At 41.2% G+C, this 22,760-nt stretch overlaps 1 protein-coding gene across 2 annotated transcripts in view; it reads right to left on the bottom strand.

The window, feature by feature from the left end:
* Positions 1–15,026: 15,026 nt before the first annotated feature.
* The window catches only part of LOC132389742 (coiled-coil domain-containing protein 85C-like), a 277,288-nt gene continuing 269,554 nt past the window's right edge, over positions 15,027–22,760 (bottom strand). For both annotated transcript variants that reach the window (XM_059962319.1, XM_059962328.1), the window contains one exon: positions 15,027–21,210. In XM_059962319.1, coding sequence (XP_059818302.1) covers positions 21,121–21,210 — 90 coding nt within the window. In that variant the 3' untranslated portion in view covers positions 15,027–21,120. The remainder of the gene's footprint in view (positions 21,211–22,760) is intronic.

Below are 22,760 nucleotides of genomic sequence, written 5' to 3'. Positions count from 1 at the left end.
TCTATAGCAATGAATTCCACAGATTCACCACCCTCTGGCTAAAGAAATTCCTCATCTCTATTCTAAAGGGACTATCTTCTATTCTGAGGCTTCACCCTCTGGTCCTAGACTGCCCCACCATGGGATACATCTCTGCATCTATTCTATCAAGGCCTTTCAATATTTGATAGATTTCAATGAGATCCTCATCCTCATCATTCTTTTAAACTGCTGTGGGTACGCGCCAAATGGCTCCAATCAAATGCACCTCATACATTAACCTTGTGATCATTCCTGTGAACCTCTGGACCCTCTGCTGAGTAACTTGCCTCCAAACTGCCCAAAGACTGCCTACCATTTACATGGCTCAAGTCAGAGATGTGATGGAATATTCTCCACTTGCCTGAATATCTGTTTGTTCATGATGTGGGCAATTGCCACCTTTCCACAACCATAATTGTTCTTGGCAAATTTTTCTACAGAAGTAGTTTGTCTTCACCTTCTAGGCAGTGTCTTTAGAAGGTAGGTGACCCTAGCCATTGTCAAAACTCTTCAGAAATTGTCTGCCTTGTGTTGGTAGTCACATAATCAGGACTTCTTATAGGCACCAGCTGCTCATACAACCATCCACCACCTGCTCCCATGGTTCATGTGACCCTGATTGGGGTTGGGGGGAGGGAGAAATAAACAAGTGCTATACCTTGCCATAGGGTGACCTGCAGGTGGGTTGGGGGGGGGGGGGTGTGGAAGGAACACCTTACACCTCCTTTGGTGGAGATGTACCTCCATCCTGCCACCCTTTCATCAACATTATAGAACATAAAACAGTATGGCACAGGAGCAGGCCCTTCAGCCTATGATGCACTGAACCAGTTGAACTAGTAATCAAATACCCAACTAAAAAGTATCCCTTCTGCCCACACAATGTCTACATCCTTCCATTTCCTGCACATCAGAATGTAAAGCCTCTTTTGTATTTTCCTCCTCCACCACCACAGGCAGTGCATTCCAGGTGTCCAATTGTGGAAAGCAATTGCCTTTTGAAGGTCTCTGGCTATACTTCATTAGGAGTTTGAGGAGATTTGGTGTTTCATCAAAAGCTAGCAAATTTCTACAACAGGACCATGGAGAACATTCCATCTGATATAGGGGTACCAGTGCACAGGCTGCAGAGAGTTATAGACTCAGCCAGCTTCTTCATGGCACTAGCCTTCCCTCTTTTTAGGACATTTTCAAAAGAGGAGGCATCCATCATTAAGGACCCCCACTATGCAGGACATGGCCTCTTCTCATTACTACCATCATGGAGGAGGTCCAGAAGCCTAACGATGCACACTCAACATTTTAGGAACAGCTTCCTCCACTCTGCCATCACATTTCTGAACAGTCCATGAATGCTACCTCACTATTTTGCTCATTATTTCAAAGTAAATTTATTACCAAAATACATATATGTCATCATATACCCTGACTTTCATTTTCTTGTGGGCATTCACAGCAAATACAAAGAAGCACAAGAGAATTAATGTAAAAACACACAACAAATATGGACAAACAACTAATATGGAAAAGATAACAAAACTGCAAAATACGAAAAAAAACGATAATAAATATCAAGAACATGAGTTGTTGTAAAGTCCTTAAATGTGAGTACATGGGTTGTGGGATCAGTTCAGTGTTGGGATGAGTGTAGTTATCCTGTGGTTCAAGAGCCAGATAGTTGAGGTATAACAACTGTGGTGTGGGGCATGAAGTTCCTGTACCACCTTCCTGATGGCAACAGTGAGAAGAGCACATGGCCTGGATGGTGCCTTCCTGTGACAGCTCTTTCTTATATGTGCTCAGTAGTGGGGAGGGTTTTAACTGTGATGGAGCTGTATTCAATATTTTTTTGTAGACATTTCCATTCTTGGGCGTTTGTGTTTCCATACCAGGCTATCGTACAACTCCACTGCGAATCTATAGAAGTTTGTCTAAGTTAGATAACATGCCAAATCTGTGCAAACTTCTAAGAAAGTAGAGGTGCTGCCATGTGTTGCATGCTGGACCCAGGACAGATCCTCTGAAATAATAATACCAAGGAAGTTAAAGTTACCTTCCCTCTCAACATCAGATACCCTGATGAAGGTTAGCAAAGGTTTCCTCCTGTAATAACCTCCTAAAGGCTTCCTGTCTGGTTTTGCTGGTATTCAGTAAGAGGTGGTTGTTGTAGCACTACTCAGCCAGATTTTCAGTCTCCCTCCTACTTGTTAATTTGTCACCACCTTTGATTTGGCCAACAACAGTGGTGTCATCGGCAAACTTTAAATATATGGCATTAGAGTTGTACTTGTGTTTTTGTATTATTTATTTTAAAATATTTCTTCTATATCCAGATTTAATGAATCACTGATTAGAACTCTGTTTCTCAGCAAAGCTAAAACCAATGTGGTATGTATAGGATCTGCTATTCCAGAAGTGGACTCAGTGATCCAGGAATCTCAAGGCCCTTCCTCCTGTAATTGTCTTCACCAGTGCATCAAACTTCACTCGCTAGACTGAGCCAGATTTAATAGTTTATAGGTAATATTTTTAATTACGTCAGAATCAAAATCAAGTTTATTATCACTAACATGTTGTTCTGTAGCAGCAATACAGTGCAAGACATAAAACTTTCCCCAGACAGTTAATCTGATTAACTCCCCCACCCCCTCTATTTATCACTCCTGTCACTACACTGCACTGTAAACATTCTAAACCACATTTTATAATGTGGTTTCAAAAATAAAAGTCAAACAATGGTTTTCATAGGTTTATGGATTCAGAAATCCGATTGCACAGTTGAAGAAGGCATTCCTACTTCCACCTGCAGAGGGCCACCCTCCCTTCTACCCATGTCATTTTTGCCAATATATTTCACAAATTCTGGCTGTTTTTCCCATTCCACCAGCACCTTGATCCTTGAAATTTCTGCCGTTAGCTTCATAAGACATAGCAGAGTTAGTCCATTCAGTCCACTGAGTCTCCTCCGCCATTCCATCATGGCTGACTTATTATCCCCTTCAACCTCATTCTCCTGCCTTTCCCCCATAATATTCGATGTCCTGACCAATCAGGAACCTATCAACCTCCTTTTAAAATATACCTAATGACTTGGCCTCCACAGCTGTTATAGCAATGAATTCCACAGATTCGCTACCTTTTGGCTAAAGAAGTTTCTCCTCATCTCTGAACCTCTTGGCTCCTAATGCTAAAGACCCTTGAGCTTTCTACATCTAGCTGCACTGCTCTTTCTTTGTAACTGTGATACTTTATTCTACAACACATAAAATGATGGAAAAGCTAAGTTGGTCAGGCAATATCTATGGAGGAGAATAAGTAATTGACATTTCAGGCCGAGACCCTTCATCAGGACTGTTTACTCCCCTCCATAGATTCTGTCTGACTTGCTGAGTTGCTCTTGCATTTTGTGTGCATTGCTCTGAATTCCCAGTAATTGCAGAATCTCTTGTGTTTTTACTTTATTCTGCATTCTGTTTCCTTTTTATTACTCTGATGTGCTTGTGTATGGAATGATCTGACTGGAAGGCACACAAGCGAGAGAGCTTTTCATTGTATTTCAGTACATGTGACAATTATAGACCAATACTAATGGTCGATTAGTAACACACTCAAAATGGTGGAGGAACTCAGCAGATTCGGGCAGCACCTATGAAAATGACTTACAGTCTATGTTTCGAACTGAGACCCTTCATCAGGGCTGGGAAGGAAGAGGGAAGAAGTGATGGGAACACTTGTCTTCCAGCCTAACTGTTAGATCAATTAACTTCATATCTTCCCTGGCCTCTCTCTGAACATGGGAATTATCTGTGACTCCATGGTATGTAGAAATGGAGGTTCCACCTTCATCAGTATTTAGTGGTGTATATAGTACTAATGGAATTTGTTTTTGGAAAGCACTGATTTGCAGGAATTAGAGATGAAAGTAATGTCTTGTGCTGTTTGATTGTATGAATCTGATGCAGTTCCAGATACTGTGTTTCTGCCTGATCTCCGGCATTTGGAGTTTGATTATTTCAACAAACACTGGTAGAACCAATGCAATCCATTGAAAGGAACAGCAAGCAAATTCTATCCCAATTAAATACATCTGACTCACCCCCAGCCCAACACCACCAGAAGCGTATGAAATATTCTGCCAGCGACTTGAAGGAAACCAGCAAGTTGATATAAGCTAATTGTACTCTCCTTTATCAGCTTTTGCTTCTGAAGAATTTCTGACTAGGTTTAAAATACTAGTTGATTGGTAAATGGGAAATGATCTATCAGCTCTCAGAATGCTTTGTAATGTGAACAGTAGGGGGCGGGCTAGTACCGCGAACAGTCGAAGGATGACGACTCAGACGGTTCTGCCTTGTATATTCTTCAACTTGCCTTTGTAAATATATAATAGCAATGTAATATAATAACAGGAAGGATTTTTTAAATCTTACTAATTTTATTAGTAATTTTTGTGTCAACTATTTCAAAAGTTCACACTAAAGATTCCTTCTACTTTGAAGAGTCTTCAAAGTTCAAGGCAATTTTATTATCGAAGTGCATATGTCACCCTATACAACCCAGAAATTAATTTTCTTGTGGCCATTCATTGTAAATCCAAGAAACACAAAATAATCAATAAACAGCCACATCAGGATGGATAAACAACCAATGTGCAAAAAAACAAACTAAATACAAAAGAGAAAAAAATGTAAATATCGAGAGCATAAGGTGAAAGAGTCCATAGGTTTTGGGAACAGTTCAGTGATAGGGTGAATGAAGTTACCCCTTTGCTTCAAGAGCCTGCTGGTTGAGGGGTATTAACTGTTTCTGAACCTGGTGGTGTGGGTCCTGAGACTCCTGTAACTTCTTCCTGGTGGCAGCAGTGAGAAGAGAGCATTTCTAGGTGGTGGATGCTGCTTTTGTGCGGCAATGATCTGTAGATGTGCTCAATGTGAGAGGGCTTTACCCACGATGGTCTGAGCTGTATCCTCTACTTTCAGTAGGATTTTCCATTCAAGGGCATTGGTGACAGACCCACAATGTTGACTTTTTCCCTCAGTAGATGCTGTCGGATCTGCTGAATTCCTCTTGTCTGTGTGTTGCTCCAGATTCATATACCTGGAGTCTCTTGTTTCTGCTTCGTTCTCGCTGCAGTAAGATCTAATCTGCTCTCCAGTTTTAACCATTCTCATCCCATTAGATAGGCCAGCTGGTGGCATCAGCACCGGACTTTGGAGCAAAGGCTCCTGAGTTCGAATCCAGTCTGCTCCAAAAACCTGGAGGGGGATAGGCTCCATCAGGTTTCAGATGCCCAAGACATGCCTTACGATGAGCAATCACCAAAAAGATTGGTGCAGAAAGCTTGTCATGACGGCACCCCGACGACTCCACCAGGAGTTCAGGGCACACACGCACACTCAAACCCACCCACCCCATTAGGCAGAAGTGACTGAGCTATCTGATAAGCATGGTTGACCTCTGCAGAACAACTGTGTTTGGTCCTCAGGGGCGACCCTGACTCACTCTGACCTGTCTGTCTGGCAGAATGCACTGAAGTGTGTATGATGGAGGCTCCAATGCACGAGGCTGCAGAGGTTTGTGGACTCATCCAGCTCCACCACAGGCAAAAGCCTCCCCAACATCGGGGACATCTTCAAATGGTGGTGACATCCATCATTAAGGACCCTCACCATTTGTTCATGCCCTCTTCTCATTGCTACCATCAGGGAGCAGGCACACGAACCTGAAGACACACACTCAGCATTTTAAGAACAACTCTTCCCCTTTGCCTTCAGATTTCTGAATGGTCTGTGAACTCATGAGGATGCTAGCTCAGCATAGAAGCATAGTGGTTAGCACAAAGCAGTACCAGTGATCCGGATTCAATTCTTGCTACTGTCTGTAAGGAGTTTTTGTACGTTCTCCCTGTGAGCATGTGGGTTTCCTCTGGGCACTCTGGTTTCCCCCCCACAATCCAAAGAAGGACCCCTTAGTAGGTTAATTGGTCATTGTAAATCATGCTATGGTTAGGGTAGAGTTAAATTGCCAGGCAGTGCGGGTCGAAGGACTTTTCCAAGCTGTATCTCAAGCTTTCCAAGTAAAAACCTAACTATTTTGAACTATTTATTTATTTATTTTTTGCTGGAACTTATTAACTTATTGCACTTTACTGCTATCTCAAAGCAGCAAATTTCACAACATACAGTATGTCAATGATATTAAACCTGATTCAGAGTGCAGTGTCTTTGAGGAACACCTCACATCAGGAAATGTTACAGCTTTCTGGACTCTTGTCAAATTCTACAACTTCAGCTAACCAGCTTTCTGTCAGGACTGGCCAGTCATTATATTGGCTCAGTTTATCTCTCCATTCACATCATTCAACAACAGAACATCTTGAAACTTTGTTTATGTTCTCACACCCTAACTGCCACATTTCAAAGCCTTTATGTTTTCTCCAGCTTCCCCCATTAACCCATCCACGGGCTGGCCTGTTTTATAGCTCATCTCCATGGCAACCCTGGCCTCAATTTATTAGTGATGTTCCCAGAGATATTTCCTTTGTCCTAACGATCTACCAGTAAGAACCACCCCCCGCCAGCACCAACACTCGCTCGTTCAGTCACACTCAACTCACGTGCCCACTCATATCTACACACAATGCACTCTCTCACCCACACACTCTCACACTCATACGGCTTTTCTCTTTGGAGCAAAGGAGAGTGACATGAATACGATGAGAGACATAGACAGAGTGGCCAGTCAGAGCAGCAGTAGCTAATACCAGAGGACATCCATTTGAGGTTAAGTTGAGGACAGGTTAGGAGAGATGGTAGGGTTTTTACACCAAGAGTAGAAAATGTCTGGAATGCATTAGCTGGGGGTGGTGATAGAGGCAGACACATTAAGGACATTTAAAAGACCTAGACAGGCATTTGAATGGTAGAAAAAAATAGAGGTCTATGTAGGTCTATGTTAGATAGTAAATTCTGTGTTCACACTTATTCCCTCTCTCACTCTTTCTGTAACTTAAAATCAATTCTGTTTGCCATTTCTGATGGTTTCCACTTTGAAACGTAATCTTTCTCTTTCCACAGATGCTGCCTGATCTACAGTCTTTCCAGCATGTTCTGTTTTCATTGTGGCCTGCCATATCTAAAGCACTAACACCTACAGGCCACTGTATTCTATTGTCCTCCATGGGAGATCAGAGCCTTTACTTACTTACTGCCTGTTACGGCTCTGATGTAGATTGTCTATATCCTTTGTAATTATAAACCTCCAATCAACCTATGGACTCAACCAGGAAGGCAAATGCAACGTTAGCTTTCATTTCAAGAGGACTAGAATCTAAAACCAAGGATGTAATGCTGCCTTAAGACAAATGTCTCAAATTCCAAAAGACATAAGGGTTAAATTAGGCCTTCTGGCCCATCGAGCCTGCTCCACTGTTCCACAATGGCTGACTTATTTTCCCTCTCAGCCCCATTCTCCTGTCTTTTCTCCATAACTTTGCCACATTGACGAATAAAGAACTTACTATTATAGCATCTGTTGTTTGAGTGCAGATTGGCTGTTGCATTAACTGATAGAACACTGACTGGAGTTCAAAGGGCAATTACTTTGGTGTGAAGCAATCCTCACCACCCAGGCCATGCTCGTTTCTCAATGCTGCCATCAGGACTCACACCACCAGATTCAAGAACAGATACTACACCTCAACCATCAGGGTCTTGAACAAAAGGGAATAACTTCACTCACTTGCCCCATCATTGAGATGTTCCCACAATCAATGACTTCACTTTAAGAACTCTTTATCTCATCTCATGTTCTCATTATTTATTGCTATTTATTTATGTTTGCATTTGCATAGTTCATTGCCTTCTGTACTCTGGTTGATTTTTCATTGATTCTGTTATAGTTACTATTCTATAGATTTGCATCATATCAGTGCAGCCGTAATGAAAGCAAGACTGTGACTATATTACATTCGGAGTTTGAGGAGATATGGTTCGTCATCTAAAACCTCAGAAACTTCTACTGATGTATTATGGAAAGCATTCTTAACAAGCCGTATCTTTGGTATGGTGGATACTGCACAGGATCGAAAGAAGCTGCGGAAAGTTGTAAAATTAGGCAGCTTTATCATGATTACTAGCCAAGATATCTTCAAGGAGTTTTGTCTCAGAAAGGCAGTTTCCATTTTAAGGACACCTATCACCCAGGACATGCTATCTACGGATTGCTATTGTCAGGAAGGAGGTACAGAAGCCTGAGGGCACACGCTCAACGATTCAGGAACAGCTTCTCCCCCCTGCCATCCAATTTCTAAATGGTCATTGAACCCTTGGACACTACCTCACTTGTTTTTTAATATTTTTGTTTTTGCACAATTTTAACTTAACTATTTAATATATGTATATACTCAGTAGTTCATTTACTTATTTCCCTATATTTATCTATATATTGTGTTGTACAGTTGCCACTAAGTTTATAAATTTCATAACATATGCTGGTGATATTAAACCTGATTCTCATTCTGAATATGACCCCAGGAAAACAAATCTCAGGGTTGGATGTGGTGACATATGATAATAAAAATTACTTTGAACTTTGATTTAGGAGTATCCCAAGGATGTGAAAGGTGATAGCTAAGTGCAAAATATTCAGTGGACAGGATAGCAGGACTGGACTGATATGGTGAATGGGAAATTGCCTCTGATACACATTATACATACTCAACACCTCGAAATACAGCCTTGTCATTAGGCAAAGGATACATCTCCATCATAGAACTGAGGCTCAGTCAGCAACTTCAGCAAAAGTTAGTGGAGGAAGTAGATAATTATTTTAATATAATAGGTTAAGTTTCAAAAATAAGATTAAAATTAATAGTAGGGTGTGCTTGCAATGAACAGATATCAGCAATGACCAATAAGGTTGGGAACGGTAGCACACTCTCCACTGATAGTCTGGATAATGTATTAATCATTAAAACCAAAGGGAACCAAAAACATTAAAATGTAACAATGGACAGAAGAGAGCAAAAATAAATTACTGGAGCAACTTAGCAAATTGAGCAAAGCCTGTGGGATGAAAGGAACGGTAGCCGATTTGGGTTGAAGCCCTGCATTGTGGACAGAAGATTCAGGAACAGTTATTACCCCTCAACCATCAGGCTCCTGAATCTGCGCAGATAACTTCACTCACCTCAACACTGAACTTGAAGGGTTTTGGCCCAAAACGTCGACTGCTTACCCTTTTCCGTAGATGTTGCCTGACCTGCTGAGTTCCTCCAGCATTTTGTGTGTGTTGCCCACAACCTATGGACTCACTTTCAATGACACTACAACTCACGTTCTCAGTTTTTATGTATTTATTTACCTTTCCCTCTGTCTTTATGAGTTTTGTTTATTTTGAATTTGCAGTGTTTTCTTTTGTACATTGGTTGTTTGTCAATCGATGTTTGTACGGAGGGCTTTTTGTTGATTCTATTGTATTTCACCATTCTACTGTGAATGCCTGCAAGAAAATGTATCTCAGAGGACTATATGGTGACATCTACATCTTTTCATAATAAATTTACCTTGAAATTTGTGAACATTTTTATGAGTTTACAACAATTAATTGTGTATTTCCTCTGCGGGTTTCAAAATAACATATACTCGAGTGCCTGTACACGCACGGTGCGCAGATACACACAAACACACACACAAACTTACACAACAGACATAAAGAATCTGTATGTTTTATTTTGTTTAAAAGTCAACTAACAGTTCTTATGAGACACACCCCTTTCATTGCTTTAACTAAAATATTGAAAGCTAGAATTGTTACTTTAAAATTCAAATAAACCTCAGGGTTTGACAAGTAGAGGAGGCTGGGCGTGAAATGTTGTGTTCCGCCGAAAATACAAATCCACGCAGGGCCCGCAGACTTCAATATATACAGAGAGAATCATCAAAGACGACAGCATGCACATTTACAGCAGGCAAAAAACAGCAGGAATTTCCTCATCGCAAGTTCCATAGTGAAACTTCAGTTGCAATTTTTCTTAAGTAGTTACGGTCGCATCACAACCTTATTAAAATATTCATCTTTTATATTCACAGTTGATTTCCTCTCATTCTGTGTTTTTTGTGAGCATTTTTATACACACATACATCACCTCAAAAAAAAATAACAATATTTTTAATGTTAAAAAAATATTCATCTTCCTTCCAACTCCCTTGCTCTCAAATGCCAGCATTCTCTCAAAATAGCTTCTTCAAGAGGCAGTGGCTGAGGTAAAATTTGCTAGATGCCTCCTGTTTCACTGCTCGGAGATAGCTAAGTTCCACCTTGGGAATTATTGTTGATCAGGTTATGATAGTGAATGGAAAAAAATTACGATTTTGACAGGGGAGAGTATACAGCCAACAGGAAACACATCTATAAGACCATAAGTTATCAGAGCAGAATTAGGCCATTTGGCCCATCGAGTCTGCTTCACCATTTCATCATGGCTGATCCATTATCCCTCTCAGCCCCAAACTCCTGTCTTCTCTCCATATCCCTTTGTGCCCTGGCCAATCAAGAATCTATCAACCTCTGCCTTAAATATACATAAAGACTAGGCCTCCACAGCTGTCTGTGGCAATGAATTCAACAGATTTACCACTCTTTTGCCAAAGAAATTCCTCCTCATCACCACAGGATGCTCCTTTATTCTGAGGCTGTGTAATCTAGTTTTCGAATCTCCCACCATTAGAAACATCCACCCCACAAACACTCTATCAAGACCTTTCACCATTTGATAGTTTTTAATGAGTTTTTAATTATTCTTCTGAATTCTGGTCAGTACAGGCCCAGAGCCATCAAATGCTCTGCAAAGTGTATTGCTATCCATGCAGAAATTTCTATTTGTATCATGTTAATAGTGATAAGAAAATAATCTATTATGTTTCCCGCTAATTTCTCCTTCCCACACTCTTTAAAGGCATCAGCTCCCCTAACATATTTAGCAATTATGGTCTTTTGTCTGAAGAAAAGTGAAGACCAAGGGAGTGAAAGAAATAGTTTGTACAGGACTTTAAACCTAAAATCCTATTACATATTAAGCTAATCAATGCATAAGTTATTGATATGTAGAAAAGGCTGGTGTTTTCAAATTTTGCAAGGGCAGGTTTCTTGTGAAGCCATATTGTCACCTTTTTCTACGCAGTTCTCAACAAAAGTATGGCACTTCGGCAACGCAAGGAGAGACTGTCAGCAGAATATCACACAATAGTGATTAACAGCAGCAAGTGAGTACCTTCACTTATTCAAATAGACAATCACTTCAAGGGCAACTTGCATTGCAGACAGGAAGTGACGGTTACCATGGTAACTTGCTCTGCTTGGATACTTATGACTTTGCAAGTGCATAACCAGTCACATTTCTGTTTCCTTCCCCTTGGCATGACGTTCAGTCAAAAATCTGTAGGCCAACATTCTTGTATATGCAAATTGAAATTTCTACATGGACAGCAGATAAATTTTAAAGGTCTGATGGCTACAAGATAAAATGAGAGATGAGTTTTGTGAGCATGCAGATGTCCTTTACAACTTTATTTTCTTAGTGGATTGAGAGCGCATGGGATAGTGAGGGATTAAGATATGAGGACTAAGTTTGTTGATGGTCTCGAGGCATTTGAGAAAAATTCTCAGGTACCTTTTGTTCCCATAGAGTGCTTTTGGCTGTGCTTCTGGGGCCTTGTCTAGAGCTAGCAGTCCTGATGAAAATGGTTGCACAATTGGAGAGGATGGTCGACAACAGAAGGACTTCTGAGCAGCACTTGCCATCCTTTTATGTGTAAGGGAATTCTCTACCCATCAATATATAAGTCTTTGGGCTCAGGACCATTGACTGCATGCACTTATCTTCATAGGTAGGTATGTAAATGAGCTTGTGAGAAGCTGCTCTGATTGGCAGTTCACTGGATTTGAATCAGGTGACACACTTGTTCTGGTGCATCCATCAAGGGGAATGTTTAGAATGTTTCACTTTGCATCTTAATACAGAACCATTGCTTTAATTCTCCTACTTCATGGTCATCTTCTGGTTGTGAGTTTACCAACTCATCACTGGCTGGAAATCTGGATTAGACTGCTGAGAGCAGCTAACATTCTATACCTCAGACAGAATGAATAACGTGTGTCTTCTCCCAACTCTAAAGCTCTTGTTTGGCCTGCTCATTTTACTCTTGGTAAACTAGTAGTCACCCTGCTGGTACCTTACTCTCACCTTGTTCCATTTATCAACATACCTGTGCTATCTGACCTACACCGGTTCCCAATTAAACAGTGGTCTGAACTGAAGATTCTCAGTCGAGCGTTCATGTTCCTCCAGTTTCACCACTCATGTTCTCTGTATTAGACTCAGTGCTACAGGTGTCGGAGATGGCTGTTACTAATCTGGCCCCTTGCCTATCGCCACTGGGAGTTATATAACTACACTGCTGGCAGACGTATCTTCAGGATGAAGGGCTCAGGCTCTGGAATTTCCCCTCTACAACTCTCTGTCTCCTTTCCCACACTGACTGAAGGCAACCTCATTTAGCAAACCTCTTATCTCCTGCCCTAATATTCTCATGTGGTTCAGCACTAATTTCTATCTCATTAAGTAGTCGGAAAATGTTAATGAAGCTATATAAGTTTAACGAAATGTGTTATATAATTTTCAGCAAAGAGAGGTTACATTCTACTAACTTTCTGCCGGGTGGGAGGCAGCTTTCTAATAACTTCCTGCAGGAGGTGGGGCATGTTCTAATGCACCTTTAACACCGCTTGGCTCAAGCTTGTTCAAGTCCGGCACAGGGACAAAACATTACAGAAGTAAGATGCTGATAGTCTTTTCCACAGTCCCTCCTTCCTGCTCTTGAGGACATCTATCTATATGTGGTTCATTTTTATGCATACTACCTCATGTATCTGCCAGATAAGGAGTACATCCATGGGTTATTTGAACTCGGCCAGAACCTGCCCCGTACTTGATCAGTACATGAATGTTTTCAGGCAGAAATCCCTCTGATGTTTCTCTCCATAATTTGAAAATGCTGAGCCACATAATCCTTGGTCCCAACTGGTAACAGGCTCAACATAGACCAAGCAAGACAGGAATAGGACAGGTCTTTGACCACCCTGGAACATTTGATTAGATCTGTTTTAACTACCTCAGCTCCATGCACTCTGACATCCCAGCAAAAACTCTATTGATCTTTCCTTGAAACCTTCAATTATCTCACCATTCACAGCCTCCTTTAGGGAGTGAGGATTACAGATATTGAAATTGGATTATTGAAGTCTGAGTGGTTTAGTGCTCTAGTACTTTACCTCACTAGGTCAACTGGAATCACTCAGCAGTTCTTCATTAAAGATGTGCACTTCAAACTCTTAAGCTGCAGATTCTAATTGTGGCACAGTCACTGATGTTAGTTATCCTATTGGGAAGCAGGGTGAAAGATAAGAGTAGATGTAGAGAGAATGTTTTCCATGGTGGGGAAGTCTAGGACCAGAGGGCACAGCCTCAGAATAGAAAGATATCTATTTAGAATGGAGAAGAGGGGGAATTTATTTAGCCAGAGAGTGATGAATCTGTGGAATTCATGGTTGTGGAGGCCACCAAGTCACTGGGTATATTTAAAGCAGAGGTTCTTGACTAGTAAGGGTGTCAAAGGTTACAGGGAGAAGACAGGAGAATGGGGTTGATAGGGATAATAAATCAGTCAAATTGGAATGGCAGAGCAGACTTGATGGGCCAAATAACCTATTCTGTTCCTATATCTTAAAAAAAAATTAATAACCAGTTGAGTAAAGATTGTTTCAATTTTATTGTTATTGCAAATGGGAAAGAAAGTTCAATCTACTATAAATTATTGATTTGCCATGGGAAGCGGCAATTGAAATTATAAATGTTGAGCAGGTAAATAATTAGAACCAATTAACCCACAGTACTTGGCTTGAGCTAACCAATGCAAAACATCATGTAATGAAATATGTAGAGTGGCGATTACAAGATGAACACGCAGTCCTACAGATGGAACAAAACAAACCCATTGATCATTATAATAGAACACATAATGAGTCTAGAGAGGACACAGACTCCAGCCTGGTTATTCTCATGATGTGGATGCTATCCTAAGGCACGGAATTATAAAGATGTCCTATTTTGTACAAACACGGGCTAAGAAAATAAAAGAGACTTCCAGTTGTTTGATTCATCATTGCAACGTATGCCAAAACAAACGAGCAAAATAGGCACATGTACACCTAGAATGCTGAACTATGTTCAAACAACGCTTTGACCACATTAGAAATGGTTATGCCTTAAAACGCAATAATCTCATATAGGTGAGGTGCTCTGAATTTGATTCTAAGCATTGGACTGAATCAAACAACCTGCTTCTTCACCTGGTTCATTTACAGACTATGGCAGTAAAAACATTACAGAGTTTATAACTTGGTTATTTTCCACAATATGCACCATGATAAGGAGCTCTCCATTTTGTATGGTCCTAGTTGATCAGGTTTATTGTTTTTGATTATTGAGTGCTGAGTGTTGAGAAACAAATGGCTGAGTTCAAGCAGAGGGATTAACTACATCACGTCGATCCCATGAGTTAAGTATCCCAGCTCTCTGGTTACATTCCATTGGCTCAGGGCAATCATACTCAATTTATCCTCAAAGCCACCTCTAATCTTGCACAGTAAACAGAAAGAGAATCATTTAGTGTTTTAAGAGATTTAAAACTTTAATTTTTATCCCCAAATGGTAATCAATCAGCTATCAATTATTGATATTTTTTTAAATTATGTAGCAGTGCTAAGATTTTTTCATTTTAAGGGCCATTTCATTTATTTCTCGACAGTAGATGTACAAACTTAATTAAAATGGGATCCGGATCTCCAAGCAAGTTCCATTCATGAACATTAATGCATCATCTACAGGCTGTTATTAATAAAACAAAAGAGGGCACAGAAAGAAGGGGAGCCAGCAGAGGCGTAAGAGTTGTCCACACCAAATTTTACTCTTTCAGAATAAGTGGAGTAAATCCTCCTCTAGCTAATTTCCTTTTGATGGCAGGATTGACAGAGCTTTGGAATACATCAATATATTGGCATTAAAAAGAAAATAATTGCATTTACACGAGCTTATTATTAAACCCACTGCAACAATCAAATCACAATTATCAACAGAATAGGACTGAGGCTCTCCATCCTTGACAGAGGCAGAAACTGTTCATCAATAATAAAACACTGACATTATCATATATAGATATATATATTTGATATAACATGATAAATTTATATTGTGGTCTTATTAAAATATTATACTGTCAAAACACAAAATTGTATTGGGGAAATCCCCATTTTCCAGTGTACAGCTTGTTAGTTATTATATTCTGAGGTAAAAGAAATCTTTCAACTCTCTACGGTTTGGATAATCTCTGGACAGTATATTTACAAGTGTTCGTGCACAAAAATATGCAGCTGCCATCAGTGTTGGACTATCAAAATTCTAGTTTAACTAAAGATCAGATTGAAAATAGAGTATCATTATCCTTTGCTTTAGACAAACAGGTGAATGAAGTTGTTTTCAGAACAAACTGGCTGGAACAAGCCTGTAACCAAACACTGTAGAACCCACACAGGAGCCCTGTATCTTTCAGAATTTCAATCATCCCAGGAGATTGCTTCCCACTGTGATTTTTGTAGCTGGTTGAACTCCTTGATGTAACCCTCCCCCTCCGCCCGCACCAGAGACCTAATCCAAGACAAAGCAAGCACTGGAGGCTTTCCGGGAATAACACATTTGGTAATGACCTCCCACCAACAGGCCTTAAGCATACATTAACAGATAAGATCACACCATTTTTATAATTTGGATTCTCAAATTTAATTTTGACATTACAATTCCCCATGTTAAGTCTCCCACCTTCTACTAACTTACTGGCTTTGCCACTCTACACTAATTGGTTTCTCTTCCTAGGAAAATATGATCACGACCTCATATTCTCTGTGAATCTATCAGTGTTGTGTTGGCAGTTGTATTATGAATCTATCTTTGTAAATATTCAACCACTGTTTTCAAACCCCTTGTGCTGGCCCTCTGACCTAGAAGATACCACTCATAATTCTTTTCGATGACATATTCAGCCCATCATTTCCATGCTATCCCCCAGTACAGCAATGGTGTTATTCCCATTACCTCTCTCGTTACCTCCTTGAGGCCCTGTAAATTATTTGCATGCTGGCTGCACGATAATTGATGAAATGTCTCAGCCTTCCTTTGATTCTTTTACTAATTATCTGTGCTAAGGATAATTTACAGAGCCAATTTCATCTTTGGCAGATGGGAGGAAACTAGTCACAGGGAGGTGTGGAAACCCCACCCAGTAGTATGCAAGGTCATGATCAAAAACAAAAAGGTTGAATAGGTTGGGACTTTATTCCTTGGAGCAGAGAAGACTGAGAGGAGATTTGATAGAGGTAAATTGTAAGGGGAATAGATAGGGTAGATGCCAGCAGGCTTTTTCCACTGGGGTTGGTTGGGACTGCAACTAGAGGTCATGGGTTAAAGGTGAAAGGTGAAAAGTTTAAGGGGAACATGTGGGGAAATTTCTTCACTCAGAGGGTAGTGAGAGTTTGGAACGAGTTGCCAGCACAAGATGTGCATGTGAGCTCAATTTCAACATTTAACAGAAGTTTGGATAGGTACGTGGATGGTAGAGGCTGGGAGCGATATGGTCCAGGTGCAGGTTAGTGGGAATAGGCAACTTAAATTGTTCAGCATGGACTAGATGGGCTGAAGGGCCTGTTTCTATGACTATAACAAAAGGTACTGTGAATGATGGAAATCTTGAGCAAAACACACACACAGTGCTGGAGGAACTCAACAAGAAGGGTCTTGGCCCGAAATGTTTACTGTTTATTCCTCTCCATAGACGCTTCCAGACTTGCTGAGTTCCTCCAGTATTTTGTGTACATTTTGCTCAAGATTATGAGCAAGCCCAGGATCTGGGAGGCAGCAATGCCAACAGCTGTGTCACTGCACTATCCTTTTCATCATTTAGGACGCAGACAGATGACTACTGTAGCAATCTTTTTCTACACTGCAGCAATCTCTCTCTCCCTCTCTCTCTCTACTGTAGCAATCTCTTTCTCTTGCTCTCTCACACACAATAAGTGCATCCTAACCTAAGAATACAGACATTGAAGAGGAAGTGATTACCTCCTTTGATAACCAACAGTGAATGGACTACAAATCATAATCTGGGTTCTTTTGCTCCCTAGCCTATTTCACATCAAATTTACTTTCAGTATGCTTTAGATCAGGGGTTCCCAACCTGAGGTTCTCTGTGAAAGGTCAGGCTCCATGTCATAAAAACGGTTAGGAACCTCTGCTAGGTTAATCTCATTGCAGCCGTCTGCTGACTGTACGGAACACAAGACGCTGCATTATCACCCGACTGTACTATGGAAAGGATGACTGGCACTTTAAAGAATTATTTTGATCCAAGATAGATCTCCAAAACTATACAATGGAACAAGTGGAGGTGTATATTTCCCTGCTGATTTGCTTCAAATTCTTATCTCAGGGTCAGATTTCACTGCAAATGCACTGGCTCCCTATGCGGGCAAATCTGAACCAGAAAAATAAACACACTCCCCGACCACAAATCACTTGGGAAAGACAGTCAATTGACTGCGTGATCAAATCAGGCACATGTGGGTTTAGATTCAATTTGTGTTGCCTGTATTGAACACAAATATCAAAAGCCAAGTCTACTGAATGAATTTTGGGTTTGGCCCATGATGTCTTGGGATCAGGGTAATGGAGCGAGGTTTGGGGGAGAGGGAATAACGATTAGTCAAATGTTAAGCAATTGTTCATGTACTCACACTATGGATAATGGGTATTTGGCAGAGATGAAGATCTGTAGCAAATTGACAGAAAACCCCCACCCATTACATTGTTATTTTGATGAGCTACATCTTAGATCACCATCATTCCATGAAGTCACCAGTACATCTAGACACCATGTTTACTTATTTGGAGATACAAAGCAGAACAGGCCCTTCCTGCACAAGCCACACCGAACAGCAACCTGCCTATCAAACCCTTGCCTCATCACAGGACAATTTACTAACTAGTACATCTTTTAAATGTGGGAGGAAATCAGTGCACCCGGAGGAGACACATGGAAGTAATTCACATTTAGACTGCGAGGGCCTTTTCCTGCCATCTCTAACTGCCCTTCAGAATGTGGTGCTGAGCAACACTGTTGAATCTGCAGTTATGTGAGATCTGCTTGTACCTCCTGCCTTTTCCTTGCTTCCACATCCCAACACCCTACAACCCATTCACTCTCCTCTTCCCATATTCTTTTAAAAATTACCCTTTTCTGTGGAAATTTGCCTAAAAGCTTCTTTGGCTCAGTCAATATGTTGCTGATTAATTTTATAGACACTATATTAATGTAAGAAGCTGTTCCAAATGCTTCACCTGTACCATCGTCTGCTAATGCACTGAGAGTGCACCTGCTCTGATGAGATGTTAAAATGAGGAGCCCACTGGGGTTTTAAATAGAATGCTAATCATTCCATGGCACTCTCTGGTGCAGACAGCAATCCCAATGAACATTCTTACTTCAACCATATCATCAAAACAGGCTACCATGTGATTTATTATTATTATTGAGATACAGCATGGAATAGTCCTTACCATCTCTTCAAGCCGTGCCACCCAGCAAACCCCCATTTAATCCAAGCCTAGTCACAGAACAATTTACAATGACCAACTAACCTAACAACTGGTACATCTTTGGACTGTGGGAGGAAACTGGTGCACCCAGAGGAAACCCATATGATCAGGGGAGAACATACAAACTCCTTACAGGCAGTGGCGGGAATTGAACCTGGCACACTTGTACTGTAAAACGTTGTACTAACCACCTCTAAGTATCTCAATAGTCCTATTGGAATGCGTAGTTTTCTATTATAAATAACAGCACACTACACAAAAATACTGAACTCTATGTAACATTGTGACAAACAGCACCAGTTTCTTTATATATATCTGTAGGACTCATAACTATGTTTTTGTTTGCTAAGGAACTATCTGCAGGAAAGATGCAGATAAAGTTTAAAGAGTACAGAGAAAATTTACAAGACTATTGCTAGGCATGGAGGACCTGAGATATAACGAAAGATGGAATAGGTTAAGACTTTATTCCGTCGAACACAGAAGATTGACAGGAGATTTGATAAAGGTATACAAAATGTTGAGGGGTATAGATAGGATAAATGCAATCAGACTTTTTCCACTGAGGTTGGGTGGGACCACAAGAGTTCATGGGTTAAGGGTGAAAGGTGAAAAGTATAAGGGGAACATGAGGGGAAACTTCTTCACTCAGAGGGGTCATGAGAGTGTGGAACGAGTTGCCAGCACAAGTGGTACATGCGAGCTCGATCTCAATGTTTAAGAGATGTTTGAATAGGGGCATGGATGGTAGGGGTACGGAGGGCTGTAGTCCCGGGCCAGGTTAATGGGGGTGGGCAGTTTAAATGGTTCGGCATGGACTAGATGGGTCGCAGGGTCTGTTTCTGTGCCTTACTTTTCTCCAATTCTATGGCTGTAAGTGAGAACATAGCAAACTTTAGTTATTAGACGACAATTTGACCAAAATGGTAAAGAACAGAGTACAGGGACAGGTCGGAAGTGAAGAAAGATACCTTAATTATTGGGCCATCTGACACTTTCCTTGTAGTGATACTGGTTTGCTATATATCTTAGATCTGAAGATACCCTGGAGTCAATAATTCTTTCCTCTCAGTGTTATGAAAACAACCACATTCATGAATCTATAGATTACCTCAATCTGCATTCTTATTTCCAACAGAATTGGAAAATCCTGGAAATTCTACATTACACTGTCAGCCACCTGTCATCAGCACTTCAGCTGAAGTGAGTCATGCTTGCATGGTGTGATGTGGCACTGTGCCACTTTCAAGTCCACAGCTTGCAACGGCATTGCCTGACCCTGGTCGTATCAGTGTTGGGGACTCAGCATCCCCTTTTAAAGAGGCAGTATTCCATCTGAATAGGCTTTGGAAGCCACAGCAGGCGAGGGTTTGAGGGTTTGAAGCCTGGTTCAAACTGATTCTACAGAGCCAAGAGTTATGGTCCAGTCTTCCTTCAAAACTCGAAAATCAATTTCACATCCACATCATTCCAAAAACAACACATGGATTGTGGTCCCCATCACCAAGGTTGGGGATCAACAAGTACTTTTCCACAGCAGACAAAGCAATCAGATTTCCTAAAACAGTCCACACAGAACTGACGTCAAGAAGAAACACCATCAAGAGAAAAGAATACTGTCCCTTTAGAATTCTATACCTTAAAAAAACTATACTTTATCTTCAGTGACCGTACTTTTGAACAAGAGAGGCCTTTCTGTCTGGACTCATACGTTAGGGTTGTACCAGTCCAGATCTGGCTGTAGTTGCACTCGGCCAAAACTGCACATCTGCACAATGAGAGGCAAATGCATTTATGGGCTGGGTGTCTCTGTACATGGGAAGGTGACCCTGCTGAGCAACTCCTATGGATCTTGCTGGGACCCCGGCTTGCTTGTAACGTTGGCCAGCAATTGCCCAGTCTTAGGAATTTAATGAAGAAACAATGGAATCTGCTCATAATGATCATTGATGTGGACGAGGCTGTGGAGGAAAAGAGGGGGCTAGTTTGTTCAAGATTACAGGCCACTCAGTCCCTTCAGATAAATCTCTCCACACAGGCCAATGTATATGACTGCAGTGCACCTTAATAGAGTTGTGTGCACAGCCAGCTACTGTACATCTAGTGAGTAATTTACACTTATATTGTGGTCAGTACATTCTGTACAGTCTCCAGCACATTCTGCATATGGTGATGCTCTTCTTCACGTGTAGAATGGTAGAGAGGGAGAGGGTGAGCAAAAGGCCAGGATTAGATTTCTCTGAGGTTCTTGTTTATCTATGTATACCGATGCAATCGAGTGCTTCTTTCTATCCTCGGAACGGGCCATGAGAGCCCAGGCCTGGTGGACAATAGCACTACAAAGGTCCCTTGAACTGATTGCCCGACAGATGTTGTCTGATGGAGGGGTTGGAGCCGGCTGCATCTCCAAGCTTACGCCAAACCACCTGAAAGACACACAGTGCACAATTCAGCAAGTCCAGAGACACACTCCGCCACCCCCCTTCTCTACCAATCTCCTACCCTACCATCATAGGGCATTTTGGCGTTCTTCCCTTTCCCTTTGTCTCTCCCTGTACAGTAAGCAAAGCTGACTGGATGTCTTCTACCTCTCTTTCCAACTGTCTTTTCCGAGCCACTAACCCCTTGCTGTCAGCAAGGACATGGGTTCGATTGTGACATTTAAGAGGTTAGGTATTTGGTTGGGAGGGGTAAGAGAGGATGTGGTCTGGGAGCAGGTACAGAACTGTGCAAAACTCATAGGCACAGATATATACAGCTGGGGTACCCAGTACTTCTGCACAGGACTGTAGTAATTTTATGTACTGCACTATACTGCTGCCACAAAAATAACTAACAAATTTCATGACATATGTGAGGTGAGTGATGATAAACCTGATTCCGATATGGGTCTCTATTGTGGACTGAGAGTGGGAAGGGGCAGGGAGAGGGGAATCATGGTTGGGAAAAGGGGAAGGGAGAGGGGAGAGTGTGGGAAACACCAGAGAGACATTCTGTAATGATCAATAAACCAACTGTTTGGAATCAAATGATTGGTTGGTGCCTCAGGACTGGTGTCTGGCCATAAACAGTCGATGTTTTGGGCTGAGATCCTTCCGCAGGACTAGGATGGAGGGGGGGGGGGGGGGGGTGTGGGGGAAGGGGAGGTAGTAGATAGCAAGACCCAGAATGCTTCAACCCAGAATAAACATGATTCTGTGCAACAGAGTAAAACAGAGCAAGTCAGAAACATGAGAAATCTGAAGCAACACATTCAAAATGCTGGCCAGAGTGGGGAATAGAAGGAACGTTTTTTTTTCATCTGAAGGCGAATTGATATTCATGTCATCAGGTTGGAGGCTACCCACACGGAACAGAAGGGGTTTCTCCTCCACCCTGAGAGTGGCCTCATCATAGAACAAGAGGAGGCCATGGACTGACATGTCGGAATGGGAATCAGAATTAAAATGCTTGGCCATGGGAAGTTTCGCTTTTGGCAGGTGGAGCAGAGGAATGGAGATAGCAAATCATTTCATGCTTCTTCTGATTTTACTGATTTCTAGGGATATAAGCAATGGAAGAGATGATAAACTACTTTGGGCACAGAGCACTACAGACCATCTCTTGCACTACAATGGTTTTGTCTCTAACTAGGTTTTAGTTTGTCTTGTGTTTTATACACTCTTCTTTTTCTCTTCATTGTTTTGTATAATTTATTTCTATATAATTTATTTCTATATTTCTGTGTGTTGTCTGAACCTGCATGTCTTTCATTGTACATGTACCATATAATTAATGTACAAAGTCAAAACCCTCCTGTTATAGCATAAAATCAGGAGATACTCAGGCCACGTCTGTGGGAAGAGAAACAGACTTGCTGTTTCAGATCCAAGACGCTTCGTCAGACTTATTACATTCTCCTTTAGCTCAGTCAGTCCCTTGTTTCCTAACGATAGTTTTACGGTCTGTATTTTCGTTGTAGGACACATACTGAAGC

The sequence above is a fragment of the Hypanus sabinus genome, chromosome 2 (assembly GCF_030144855.1).
Source record: "Hypanus sabinus isolate sHypSab1 chromosome 2, sHypSab1.hap1, whole genome shotgun sequence".
Taxonomy (NCBI): domain Eukaryota; kingdom Metazoa; phylum Chordata; class Chondrichthyes; order Myliobatiformes; family Dasyatidae; genus Hypanus; species Hypanus sabinus.
The sequence above is the reverse complement of the archived record's forward strand: the minus strand, read 5'-3'. Positions and strand labels throughout refer to the sequence as shown.